This window comes from Salminus brasiliensis, chromosome 1, assembly GCF_030463535.1.
Source record: "Salminus brasiliensis chromosome 1, fSalBra1.hap2, whole genome shotgun sequence".
NCBI lineage: Eukaryota > Metazoa > Chordata > Actinopteri > Characiformes > Bryconidae > Salminus > Salminus brasiliensis.
In genome coordinates, this window is record NC_132878.1 from 25,043,269 (window position 1) to 25,057,031 (window position 13,763).

At 38.4% G+C, this 13,763-nt stretch overlaps 1 protein-coding gene across 2 annotated transcripts in view; it reads left to right on the top strand.

The window, feature by feature from the left end:
* The window catches only part of myo1ca (myosin Ic, paralog a), a 39,007-nt gene extending 25,713 nt beyond the window's left edge, over nucleotides 1-13,294 (top strand). For both annotated transcript variants that reach the window (XM_072675465.1, XM_072675454.1), the window contains exons 12-32: nucleotides 38-143; nucleotides 264-344; nucleotides 505-596; nucleotides 1,595-1,689; nucleotides 1,795-1,841; nucleotides 2,754-2,834; nucleotides 3,655-3,760; nucleotides 3,989-4,106; nucleotides 4,191-4,304; nucleotides 4,438-4,514; nucleotides 4,769-4,837; nucleotides 5,038-5,122; nucleotides 6,283-6,442; nucleotides 6,786-6,869; nucleotides 7,745-7,838; nucleotides 8,610-8,668; nucleotides 8,777-8,912; nucleotides 9,751-9,821; nucleotides 9,910-10,007; nucleotides 10,112-10,211; nucleotides 10,802-13,294. In XM_072675465.1, the coding sequence (XP_072531566.1) occupies nucleotides 38-143; nucleotides 264-344; nucleotides 505-596; nucleotides 1,595-1,689; nucleotides 1,795-1,841; nucleotides 2,754-2,834; nucleotides 3,655-3,760; nucleotides 3,989-4,106; nucleotides 4,191-4,304; nucleotides 4,438-4,514; nucleotides 4,769-4,837; nucleotides 5,038-5,122; nucleotides 6,283-6,442; nucleotides 6,786-6,869; nucleotides 7,745-7,838; nucleotides 8,610-8,668; nucleotides 8,777-8,912; nucleotides 9,751-9,821; nucleotides 9,910-10,007; nucleotides 10,112-10,211; nucleotides 10,802-10,831 (1,903 nt within the window). In that variant the 3' untranslated portion in view covers nucleotides 10,832-13,294. The remainder of the gene's footprint in view (nucleotides 1-37; nucleotides 144-263; nucleotides 345-504; nucleotides 597-1,594; nucleotides 1,690-1,794; nucleotides 1,842-2,753; nucleotides 2,835-3,654; nucleotides 3,761-3,988; nucleotides 4,107-4,190; nucleotides 4,305-4,437; nucleotides 4,515-4,768; nucleotides 4,838-5,037; nucleotides 5,123-6,282; nucleotides 6,443-6,785; nucleotides 6,870-7,744; nucleotides 7,839-8,609; nucleotides 8,669-8,776; nucleotides 8,913-9,750; nucleotides 9,822-9,909; nucleotides 10,008-10,111; nucleotides 10,212-10,801) is intronic.
* Nucleotides 13,295-13,763: the final 469 nt, after the last annotated feature.

Genomic DNA, 13,763 nt, shown 5'->3' on the forward strand with positions numbered 1-13,763 from the left:
TGTTCCTTGAACGTAGTGACACTCTCTGTCTCTGTAGTTTTGAACAGTTCTGTATTAATTACTGCAACGAGAAGCTGCAGCAGCTGTTCATCGAACTAACGCTGAAGAGCGAGCAAGAGGAGTACGAGGCAGAAGGCATTGGGGTGCGTGCATGCTTGCAGACATGGGCCTGTGTGTGATGTTGTTGTGCGATCCAGTCCAAAATTTTAAAAAGATGTGAATGCAATCTCATTTGTTCATCCAAGTCCTTTTCTCCTGGGCAGTGGGAGTCTGTGGAGTACTTCAACAACAAAGTCATCTGTGACCTGGTGGAGGAGAAATTCAAAGGCATCATCGCTATTCTGGTGAGAGTGTGTCCATATATGTGTGTATACTGAAATGAAATTGAATTGAATTAATCTCAGCTGAACTGGTTTGAACTGATGTCAGAACTGAATTGAACTGAAGTAAACTGATTAAATTGAAATTGAATTGAGTTGAACTGAAATAAATGGTGTGACTCAGGATGAAGAGTGCTTAAGGCCAGGAGACGCCAGTGACATCACCTTTCTGGAAAAGCTTGAGGACCGTTTGGGAGGCCACGCCCACTTTGTCACGTACGTTTTCACAGTAATCACTACAAAACCAAGCCCAGATATGTCCAGAAACAGTGAAAATATATTTCTCTGAAAACAAACGTTAGCTCATAGTTCACTGAGAAGAAAATATCAACGACAGCTAATTAGCATTCACTCCTGTTGTGATTAGTTAGAGTTAGCTGATTTCTCCATAACTGGAGGTGTGTGACAAAAAAAGAGCCTCATAAAAGCTACCGAGATCTGGTCAAAGTCTACACCTCTTGCTCCTGAGCTGGGGCTAACAGTAGCTTCTATTTCACACCTACAACATGCAAGTGATGCAGGCATCTAAACGATGACATTGTCATCAGGAGATTGCAGGTTCATGTATTCTAGAAAGCATGACTGGCCTCACTCTCCTTGGGTTGGTAGGATGGCCTCCTGTCATTACTCAGCATGATGCTTTTCAGTGTGGGTGTCTGTTAGCTGATGTAATTGAACTGGCAGTTCTATGGCACACAAGCATTGTGTGATAGGATGTGCGAATCTGGTCAACATCCTTGACATAGTGAGCCAGATAACCAGATAGATCCTATCATCGTTATTGTTTATCGTGATAATTCTGCAGATGATAATTGTGTATGCAAATGTACTTTTATTGCCGAAACTGAGCCCTACCATAGGAACAAAGGCTCATCAACATTCAGGCTCATCAATATTCAAACCTTTCAGGTGTTTAAACTAAGGGAGTTCCACTTTGCGCTTTTACCAGCTAATTAAAAAGTATAGTTTGATTTAAATCTGCTCCTCATAACAAAGAAGACACTTTCGACATGAAAGTGTGTAGAAGCTAAAATGTGGGGTACATTTCAAAATGCATTGGATGCCACATGTTTAGATGGCTTTTTTATTCCACAGTATATCCATAGCAACTTTGTTGAGAGGCTGTCTAAAATTGTGGAGGATTTATTTTTAGCTTACAGCTTGAATTATGTGTATAGCTATAGTTGCTGATTGGTCTGTTTAATGTGTTCCAGTCATAAGCTGGCCAATGGGAAGACTCGTAAGGCTCTAGGCCGTGAGGAGTTTCGACTGTTGCACTACGCAGGAGAGGTCAACTACAATGTTAATGGTGAGAATAGAAATGAATTTGTCCATCTGTCCTTTATTTTTCAACAGTCTCTCTAACAGGTTCCCTGTTCTAATGCTCATTGGTTTCTGCTCAAATCTGTTTCAGGATTTCTGGACAAAAACAATGACCTGCTGTACAGGAACTTGAAAGAGGTAACAATTATAATAGCTTTGTGTGCACATACAGCTTCAGTGTAAAAGTATGAGTATGAGCGGAGGGTGACTTAGCCTACAAGGTAACAGTAGTGTTACTTCAGTGACATAATGACTCAAGTTAAAGTAAAAGTAGCTGCCCCAAAACCAACCTGAGTGAAAAAGGTATTAGGCCCAAAAACTCCTCAGCACTCAAGTTTCCTTTTAAACAGAAGTGGAACTTCTGAGTACATCCAGCATTTGTCAGCATAGAAACTGAAGCATGTTGGTTTGCATTTCTATTTCTGGAAGCATTTTGGTCTAAATTAAAATGATAAAGTTCTAAAGTAAGAATTATAACTGAACTGAAAAAGGTACTGAAATGAAATATTAAAATTTAGAGATATTATTTGAGAAAAGAACACAAGTAAGTAGCTCAATAAATGAGATTCATATCAACACATATCAGTGTGTAGTCAGCAGTGTATTGCTTCTATACACTCTTAAGCAAAAAAAGCAGGATACAACACTAAAAGGTTTTTTTGACCATTAACAATAGTGGAATAAAAGAAGCACCTACAATAGGTTTTCCCTGTACCACTGAACCAGACTAAATACCATGGATCTATATGGAACTACTGCATTTTTTAGAGAATCCTTGAAGAATCCCTATTTTAGGGGTTTAGTGGGCCATCTTTAGCCATCTATTATTATTATTATTATTATTATTATTATTAGATCAAAATCCATCAACATTTGCATGAAACTTGGCATCCTGGAGTTTGTGAAAGGTGCTATACAAACAGATATAGTTGTTATTATTATTATTTTTGTTTGTAGTATTATTACAACTGACAGAATGCAACAAGTTAACACCCACATCTGCTGTTCATCTGCTGGATATGTAATTCTGTACGTGTTGTTTTCTGACAGGTGATGTGTCAGTCAGAGAATCAAATAGTAAAGGAGTGTTTCCACACAGATGAACTGACGGACCAGAGAAGACCAGAGACAGTGAGGAAGAATTTCATTATTACGCTCCTATACATGTGTTGCCATACTATGTATGCTATATGGCTTTTCATTAAAGCAATAGCTTGGCAAAAAATCAGAAGAGTATGATTAATCACTGAGCCCAGATGCAGTCCAAGGAGAGATGTTAGGCTAATAGTGGTAAAAAATAATGGACTTAGACTGTCACCTGCCACCTTGCCATCTGACATCTGTAAATGTATGCTGGAATCGTAATTCATTTGCTTTAAAAGTCTTGAGCACAATAAATGTATTTAGTTAAACTGCAAAGATAGGCCTTATTTTATTTCAGTTGTGTTAAGAAGTTTATGTTTGTGTTCTTAGACTGAAGTAAGTCATACAGTGTTCTAAACAAATGTGAAACAAATGAAGATGTGAATACATTTTGAGCAGGTTAAGAGACATTTTTATTTATTTTTATTTATTTATCTATTTTTTTTAGATTGGTGCCAGGCCAAGTCTAGTATTTGTTAGCCTTGCATCTCCTATTCTAAACTTAAGAACCAAACCTCTGAGATCAAGCATGTCTTGGCTGATTGAGTGCATCTGTTCTTTTGATTTTTCACCAAACTATTCCTTTAATTCAATCTTGTAACAGAGTTCCCTGAATTTCTGAACATACCACCCGAGAAAACACAGTTTCTTAATACACTGAATGTAAGCACAGAAAGAACACAAGTTATTGGATTTTTAGCTTCAGTACAACCTTATTTAATATTTAATATTTAGTATCTTGTGCTTCTATGCATACAATCAAACATTTGCACACCCATTCACTCTAACCTCTATTTTGTGTGGACAGGCTGCTACCCAGTTTAAGCTGAGCTTGGCCAAACTGATGGACATTCTGATGTCTAAGGAGCCATCATACATTCGCTGCATCAAGCCCAATGACGGAAAACAGCCAGGTGTGTGTGTGTTTACTTTATTCTGCTGTCCTTATAGGAGCAGCATAAACCCCACAATTATAGAAATACATAAGCAGCCTGATTAGAAGAGGAGACTTTTGTTGGTTCAGTGAAAAATGATAAACATCTATATTTAAATCATAGTGCTATTTTTAAAATCTTTTTCTGAAGATGATTTAAAGCTTATTTAGTCCACATGTGCTTTCTTCTGTGTGTATGTGTGTGTAGGAAGGTTTGAGGAGGTGCTGGTGAGACACCAGGTGAAATATCTAGGCTTGATGGAGAATCTAAGAGTGAGAAGAGCGGGATTTGCATACAGGCGGAGCTTCGAGGCTTTCCTACAGAGGTAACAGACACTCGTGTCTCTGAGTTTGTATCAATAACAAACTCTTCAATTGTCTTCAATTGTGTATGTTTCTTGTGTGTGCAGGTATAAGCCCCTGTGCCCAGAAACGTGGCCAAACTGGCAGGGTAAACTGTCAGATGGTGTGTCCACTCTAGTCAGACACCTCAACTACAAACCAGAAGAGTACAAACTCGGCAGGTGTGTGTGTTCATCTGTTGATGTACAGTTTGTGTTATCCGTCCTCCAGCCCTGCTATTGAATTCTTCTTATGCTTTCTTTTTTTCTTCTCTTCTTCTTCCTCTTCTTTTTTCTACTTTTTCTTCGCCTACAGGTCGAAAATCTTCATCCGCTTCCCAAAGACCCTCTTCCTGACGGAGGATGCTCTGGAAATTAAGAAACCTACTATTGGTGAGTGAGAGACCAGTTCTGATATACTGATTATTTTTATCCATTTTCAGTGATATTTTCATGACCAACTCACGTCCCCATGCTAATATGATCAGAACTACAGGCCTAAACCATCACACAGTAAACTTCAGCAGTCTCTAACATACTGTCTGGCGATGTTTCTGGCATTGCATTGCATACTGATATCCATAAACATGCACAGAAGCACAGACAAAACTGTGGTGTAACATACATTTCTATTTCTTTGTCTGCAGCCATCATACTGCAAACGAACTGGAGAGGCTACAGAGAACGAGCCAAATACCATCGCATCAGACATTCAGGTAAACGACCAAGGCCCAGCCAATCAGAGATTGAGTCAGGTATCTTTGACCAGTCAAATCAGTTTAGGACAGGTAAGTCATAGAAGACAGTCTGACTAACAACAAATAAAAATGTGATGTAATTTGTGATAGAAATAAAAACAGCGAGGGTTCAGTGTGAATGACCACGTGTGCGTAACAGCATCTGTCTCTCTCTGCAGTCATTGTGATCCAGTCATGGTGGAGGGGGGTCAAAGGGCGCAGAAGAGCCAAGTGCCGCAGACAAGCAGCAGACACAATCCGCAAGTGTGTGTGTGTGTGTGTGTGTGTGTGTGTGTTTGTGTGCATTGCAAAGTGACATGGGGAGAGACAAAGAATAATAATTGACATGAATACTCATGATATTTGATCACTATTTTCAGTCACTCTCAAATACTTTAAATGAAGTCATCAGTCAATTAATTATTTAAATATAATTTAACTAGCCAGTCAGTTATCAATCAGTCAATCAATCAGTCATTCAGTCCCTTAAAACCAATGTCAGCCAATCAATTTCATTGAGTCATTTCTGGTGTTCTCCCTTATCCAACCAATCAGTCACTTTAAATCAATCCATAAATCAGTTAGTCATGTAAAATCAGTCAGTCAACACGTTAGTCAGTCATTCAATTAGTCACTTAATAACAATGAATCAGTCAGACAGTCAGTCAGTTACTTCAAATAAATGGCCCAGTTCCTTAAAATCAATCAATCTTTTAATCAGTCACTTAAAAATCAGTCATTCAATCAATCAGTCTCTTAAAATCAATCAATTATTCAGTCAGTCACTTAAAATCAATCATCCCTAATCAATGTCAGTCAGTCGCTATATAAAGCTAGCGACCGGGGACATCTGTGAGTGTGATCAATCAGTCAGTCATTTAGGCAGTCACTTAAAATCAGTCAATCTATCAGTCAGGCAGGCAGTCGCTTAAAATCAGTCAATCAATCAGTCAGTCAGGCAGTCACTTAGAATCAGTCAATCAATCAATCAGGCAGTCACTTAAAATCAGTCAATCAATCAGTCAGGCAGTCACTTAAAATCAGTCAATCAATCAGTCAGTCAGGCAGTCATTTAAAATCAGGCAATCAATCAACCAATCAATCAGTCAGGCAGTCACTTAAAATCAGTCAATCAATCAGTCAGTCAGGCAGTCCCTATAATCAGGCAATCAATCAGTCAGGCAGTCGCTTTAAATCAGTCAATCAATCAATCAGTCAGTCAGGCAGTCACTTAAAATCAGTCAGTCAATCAATCAGTCAGTCTCAGCTCAGTAACGCTAGTGAATAGGGAATATTTTATATTATAATATCTTTATATTTTGACATGACACATGAACTAACAACACACAAGAGTCCATTTTAAGTTCTGGTTGTCTTTAAAGAACCCCCCCCCTCCCCTCTCTGCCCCCGTCTCTCTGTACCAGACTCATAAAAGGCTTCATTCTGAGGAATGAGCCCCGATGCCCCGACAACGAGTACTTCCTGGATCATGTCCGTTTCTCATTCTTGATGACAATCAAAAGGAACCTGCCAAAGAATGTTCTGGACAGAACTTGGCCGAGACCCCCGCCATCACTTACAGAAGTATATACGCACGAACACCCACACACACGCTCACACACTCTAATGTAGAGGAGCTTTCAGTATGAGTGTATGCAAATGTGTCTCTCTCCCAAACCCTGTCAGGGGGTTTTCAGTCCACCATATCGAGGGTAAAACAGAGTTACCCTCACGCACACACACATCTGCACGCACCAAGTTTCTTAGAATGAGTAGTTTCATGGGCGTAGTTGCCAGTTGTTTTCTTATTAATATATGCGTAATACTGGATTTCAAAAACTCTCCCATTTAAACAGTGGGGAAAATCTGTAATTTTTGTACCTGAACTGTAATGTGAGTATGTGTTTATCTCTGTTACTAACTGTAGGCCTCGGTCCATCTGCACCGTTTGTGTATACGCAACCTGGTTAATGACTACTGCAGGAAAATCCAACCAGAATGGAAGAACCAGGTGAAACACACACATATTAGTTTTTCAATTTGTTTAGGACATGGGGCAATTAACATGTTCAGTAATTCAGCAGCATTGTTTGCATCGTTCACATCAATAACTTAACCTTTACTTTTGCTGCTGGTTATCCAAAAGTGTCCTGTGTGCGGTGTCTAGAATAGTCTGTTTAAGGTACTTTAAAAGCTGTTCAAAAGTTGTGTTTGTATGAGAAGGGCTAAAATAACAGGAGACTAAGAAAAAGAAGAAAAATGTTTAATTAAACTATACTTTAAACATTGTTATTAATTTGAAAAGAAGTGGTGTTGATCATTTACCGTGTTAACAATTTACTAACACCCCTGAAATCAATGGGCTGGTATCATGGACATAGATTAAGGCTAGTCTTGGACTAAATTACAGTGTCAGTGATGTTTCACCAATATAAATGCAACCTAGTTTGGGTCAGGAATATTACACCAACATTTTATATGCATAATTAATTTTGTGTGATTATGCATATCTTCACTGCCCAAAAACCTTCTCCAAAATGGCACGTTTACAAAAGCAGGAAAAAAAACATTTAGTGGAAGTCAGTGTAAAAAGATTTTATTCAATGCAATTTAGAAGCATTTCTATTGGTCTATTCATCACATTATTTCAAAAAGTGGAAAAACAACAGATGAGGATGAAATTCCAGCATTTGAGGAAGAACCAGCTTAAGCACATATTTACAGAAACACACATAACTTATAAGTAATCAAGGAAACTTTAACAAGAACCTGGTAAAATACACATACGCTAAAGAAAAATCCAGGAAAATCCGAGAAGAGCCAGGTGCACACACACACATACACATGCTCAAAGACGCTTACACTTTTTTCTTACTCTCTTCACAGTTGGAGCAGAAGGTTGTAGCCAGTGAAATCTTTAGGGGCCAGAAAGACAACTACCCTCAAAGTGTCCCTAGGTTGTTTGTGGGCACCAGGCTAGGTAATATTACACACACAAACACACACACATATATACATACCAATGGCATAGCCGTAATTTAAAGCATTGGGTCCCAGGAACATCACAGTTGTGAAGACAAACAATCAGTCTAATTTACTGTTAGATGAGAGACATTTTTGGGCGTACCATCCACCTCAACAACACCTTGGCAACAACCAATGTCTACACAAAACCTAGCAAGGCTCCCTGTTTCTCCAAAATCACTATCCACTCTGTAACCAAATGTTTGTGTACAGGGACACTGCCAGAAATTATAGGCCCCATTAAGAGATATTACACTGAGCCACACTACTCTAACAGTTCTGCCTAATTACTTAATTAATATTTTTTTTCTGTCAGTTGCAGGCCCTTACAAATGTCCTAACACCCACCCCCATATGGTGCCCCTTAGCAACACCTCAGCAACAACCTCTTATTTCTCTGCCAGTATCTCTGCACTCAAAAGTTGATAGATGCACTAAATGGCCTAGAAACACTAAAGCAACTACCCCATATTCTTCTACAGCCACTAACAATAATATGGAATACCATAGCAATATATTAGCAACCACTTAACAACCACGTAACAACCAGCTTGCAACTCCAAACAACCACTAAACAACTCCATAGCATCTGCCCCGCAACACAGTAGCAACCACCCAGTAATGCCTTAGCAACCACATGCAATACTATAGCAACCACCTAGCAATCTCTGAATATACACACAAACACCCACAAGGGCTCTCACACACTTTGACATTTCCTACACAGAGAATGAGGAGATCAATCTCAAGGTGCGACAAACTCTTGGAAGTGACAACAGGGTGAAGGTATGTGTGTATGTGTGTGTGTGTGTGTGTGTGTGTAATGCAGTGCAATTAAACAACTTAGCGTTGTAGCAGTATAAGGATAATCTTTCTGACTCTCTCTCTGATTAGTATGGAGTGGCAGTGACCAAGTATGATCGGCATGGGTTCCGTGCACGACCACGGCAGCTGCTGCTGATGGCATCTGCAGTGATTCTGGTTCAAGAGTCCAAAATCAAGCAGCGCATCGACTACAGTTCACTACTGGGTAAGAACAGTTAGCACAGGAGTGCCCACATCCTGGTCCTAAAGATCTACCAAGCTGCAGAGGTAGTGTCAACACTAATCCAACACTCCTAATTCAGGTACTGAAGGTTTTCAGATGAATCTCAATAATAGAGGCAGGTGAGTTTTGAACTATTCAGTGTGGTTGATCTCCAGGAACATGTCTGGGCACCCTTGATTTAGTATATATGGTGAATTAACCTTATGTGGGACATTTTACTCCATTGGTGGTGCTTCCTGTGAGAAGGCTTTTTGTGCTTCCTAAAGATGGCTCCATCCTAAATTGAGATTTGACATTAGAGAAGTCATATGATGTTTGATCACATGACATTACAGTTGGGGCTAACCCATAGTTTCGTTGACATTCATTTATTTTGTGAAACCTACACCAAATCAAGCTAATAAAGTTGTCCCACATTAGGGCAATTCACTCTACCAGCTAATTTATCCACAAGAGCTTACTGAGCTTACTCTTGCATATTGACCATACAGGGGTGTTGTATTTTTGTACTGGAGGGCAGTTAGGTGATTTTCCTTCTCTAACACACCTAGAAAGCCTGACGTGCTGCTGTGTTACATCAGAAAATCACCAGACAACACTCCTGGACTGGTCACTGAGACACTGAGAGTGATGTCATGTGAATGTCAAGTGTTAATTTCTGTTAAATTGTTCTCATGTGATTGATTTGTTTTTCCCCTTATGATACATTTCCCACACTCATTAGTCTTGTGATTTTTTGGTGGTAACAGTACTCAACTGTTAATTTTTTTAATTCTTTCTCTCTCTCTCTCTCTCTCTCTCTCTCTCTCTCTCTTTGCAGGTATCTCTGTCAGTTCCCTCAGTGACGGTCTTTTTGTTCTTCATGTGCCCACTGCTGACAGTAAGCAGAAGGTGAGGAATGCTGTGCTTTAGCTTACTGGGACAGTGCTGGCAGCCTGTCAACTTTCAGGCTGTGACCTGTTGACCTTTTTGTATTTAGGGGGACCTGGTGCTGCAGTGTGATCATGTGATCGAAGCCGTCACCAAAATCGCCATCATGGCGGACAAGATACACAACGTCAACATCAGTCAGGACAGGTTTGTGTGCTCTAGTTTATTTGTGAAGTGCGGTGGATATTGACACATTGCAACACAGCAGAAACATCTTGACTGCCCCCCCACTGTCCCCTCCTCCCTTTCAGTATTAGGTTTGCAATAGCCAGGGGCAAAGAGGGGATGATTGATTTCACCTATGGGGCGGAGCTAAGAGTGGTCAAGACCAAAAACGGGCACTTGGCTGTGGTAAGATACATACAAACATCCATACTTATACACACCTTCCATATATAGTGTTTTAACCACCATAGTAACTTAAGGGACTATGTGCTTGCAATATCCGAGCGCTGGTATTTGTGTCCTCATGCTTTTGTGAAGTATGGTTCTAGCAAAAAGCTCAGATTTTTGGAATAGAAAGATATGTAAATGTTTGAGCATCCCTGGTAAATGTGAATGTTTTTTGATTTCCAAAGCAAGTTCTTCTAAAACACAATGACTTATTCTTAATTTTAGCTATAGCAAAGACAAAATGCAAAATTATAACGCAAAAGTGATTTGATCTGATTAATGGTATGTATGAATGTACTGACCTAAATTTGGACATATCAGTAAAGTTGCAATACAATAGATAGATATTTAAAGGGATATTTGGTCCTTTTTTTCGATGTGTAGGAATGTAGGTCAGTTCAGGTTATAATTCTCATAAAATTCTCACTGGAGAAACCAAGGGTTTAAGAGTTCACAGGAATTGGGCAGAACAAAAATAACATGACATATTGAAGTTGTTTGTTTAAATAATCATCATGCATTCTCTGTACTGTTTTTTTTTCTTTTAGACTGCCCCCCAAATCAACAGCAGTGTATGATCAAGTGTCAATCAATCACAGCTCACTATGAAGAAGTCTTTTTTGCTGTGGACCGGTTTGTCTGCTGAAGAATATTCTGCTTTAGCCAATCACCACACAAAAGCCACACCTCTTTTGTTTTATTTTGCAGCTGACATATAAACCAAAACCACTTTTTATGGACTACTGTTGTACTGAAGTGATAATTATGTTTCTTTTATTTTGACAGCTTTATTTTTGACATTTCAAATGCGCCATTTACACCAGTTTTTATTTTTGCCTTTGTTGATTCACTTTCACATTTAGGACATTTAGCGTGACTAATGAAATTAATTCAGTGCTTATTATTATTGATATTATTTTGATTATAACAATTATTCATTCAAACATTTAATCTTACTGTCTTATTTAATTCAGTTGCCTACTTACACTGACCAAGTTACCCGTTCAGAATGCCCAGAAAATGTCCACAAAACTTTGCACTGGTTTAGATCTTAGAGTAAGATCGCCCTCATTCACATTCCAGAGAATCTCCTCTTACTACAGCAGATCACAGCTCACTTCCTGTTTGAATTGCCCATCTCTTCACTTCTGCTTTTTCCGGTTTTTACTTCCAGCCGTGTAAGTATATTAGTGGAGTAGGGTAAATTTGATAGCTTGACTTGAGAAACTAGATTCAAGAATCATGCCTTCTAGGTTCTTAGTAGGAATGCACTGTGAATGGGAATTGGGAATCTTTTGATGTTTCAACCATCATACATTCATTCATAAAATGCAGAAGTTTGGACTAAAGCTATCTGAATCAGTATTAACATTAACAAAGAGAAACATACTTCTGTTGCAGTAAAATAAATAAAATAATACAGAGATTTTTGTGCAGTACTCACTTAAACATTCTGTTTTTCTGGTGATACATCATCATATTAAATCATCCTCTTTGTGTAAAAGCTATACTTGACTATAGAATTGATCCCTGCAAAGTTCATTCATTTTCAGTGTAGTTGTTGTGGGTTCTGCTATATGGCTAAATGTGTCATATTAGAAACTCAAATTTTTACCCGGTCAGTAAAAAACAGAAAAGTCCTCTTCTTTTGTTAGTCTTAGCACTTTACAAGGCTAGTAAAGCTCCTTATAAGTATAGTGCACTGTAGTTAGAACACACTAAAAATGCAAGACTATTAGTATGGGGGGGGAAATGTAATCTAACAAAAGGGCAAGGGGGCCAACATAGGTCAGTGACAGCCTACAGACAAGAATTTAAAATGTACAACTAGATGATCAAGAATTCAAAAATATTCACATGAAACCCAATGTTTTAAATGTCAAAATCAAGCAGTATTATAACCATCAAAGACAAAGACAACCATTTTCACCATTTGTGGTACCATCGTTGTGGCAACTTCATGTTGAACCACATTTGCTCCCATGGTTTGGAGTTTGCTTTGACTTGCACTGTTAACTGTAGGACCTTACATAGGCAGGTGTTGGCAATCCTCAATCATGTCTAATCAATTGAATCTTCTACTGGTGGACTCCAATCAAGTTGTAGAAAGCAGTATCAGTCTCAACAAAATGCACCTCAGCTCATATCAAAGGATGCGCACACTTGTGAACATATATTTTACATTTAGAATTGTAATAAATGAGCACAAATGTCTAGAAATCTGCTTTCACTTTGTCATTGTGGGCTAGTTTGTATAGAATTATTTGACAAAAATCTCAAAAAAAAATATTTTCTATTGTAGAATAAGTTTATAATGCGGAGAAGGTGAAAAGCATGTGCAGACTTTCCAGCTTGACCGTATTTCCTGATTCACGTTCTATATACAAATTCAATTGTTTAGCCTACTTCCATCATCTGTCACTAAAAATGGTTTTAGCAATACATCATAATAATAATGAACTTGATAATTAACCTCAAAATCTGCACTGGAACTGAACCAGTGGTTATGCTGTTGAAATACTAACGTTATCTTAATGTGTTTAATAACAGAGATATAACTGTAACTACAACTGCTGGAAACACTTTTTTCAGTGTAATTTATAAACTAACATTTATTTATTACAAAATATGTCAGTTCACTACAAATGAATGGATTTAATAATTGATTTGGATGTGACAAATTTACTCAAACCAATCGTGTCTTTCAGTTAACGAATGTACTCAAGTGCCTTTTGATCACTGACTGAAATAGAGACTAAAATAGGTTTTGCTGGAATTTGTAATCATCACATTTATAGATTGTAGAATGCCCCAAGCATTCTATGTATCAGCTGAGTCTGGCTCAGACCCGTCGTTCCTGTCGAAAGGTTTCAGTGACTCACTGTCTTGGAAATGTTCCATATTTCTTTCACATTTTAAGCATAGACACTTTCATTCTAACTGTCTGTAGGTGTACTTGTATATACTATGCTCTCATGATATTTCACACCTTGAGTCCCACTTAGTTGACTTTCGTTTATAAATAAACCGAAATGATCCAAGTTGCAGACTGCATGTTCAGCCCTTCTTATCAGACAGAACTTTAGTCAGACAAAAACCACCTGCAGGAAACGTTTCAACAAATATCCCTAGGTTTCCTGCACGTTGAGTCACTACAGCACAGACTCAGCACAGGGGTATAGATTCGATTCTAAAAAGGCCTGTCTCCACAGGTTTTACAGGCAAATGTGATCGGTGGGTCAGTGAAACTGCAGAGTTGCATAAATAACAAGACAACAAATGCTGTCTTCATATCGCAAGTGTCACACAGCACCCTTAAATCTCCAAAATAATCTCCAAATAACTTTACAGGGGAAGGAAAGAAAACATTTACCTTTTAATGGAAGATTTGGATGATTTCAATTTATTCATTTATGAGAAAATTCTGACACAACTGCCAGATTCACATTGTCAGAAAGTGAAAAACGGCAAAAGTGGAGATTTATACAGCTTTATACAGCTTTTATTAGA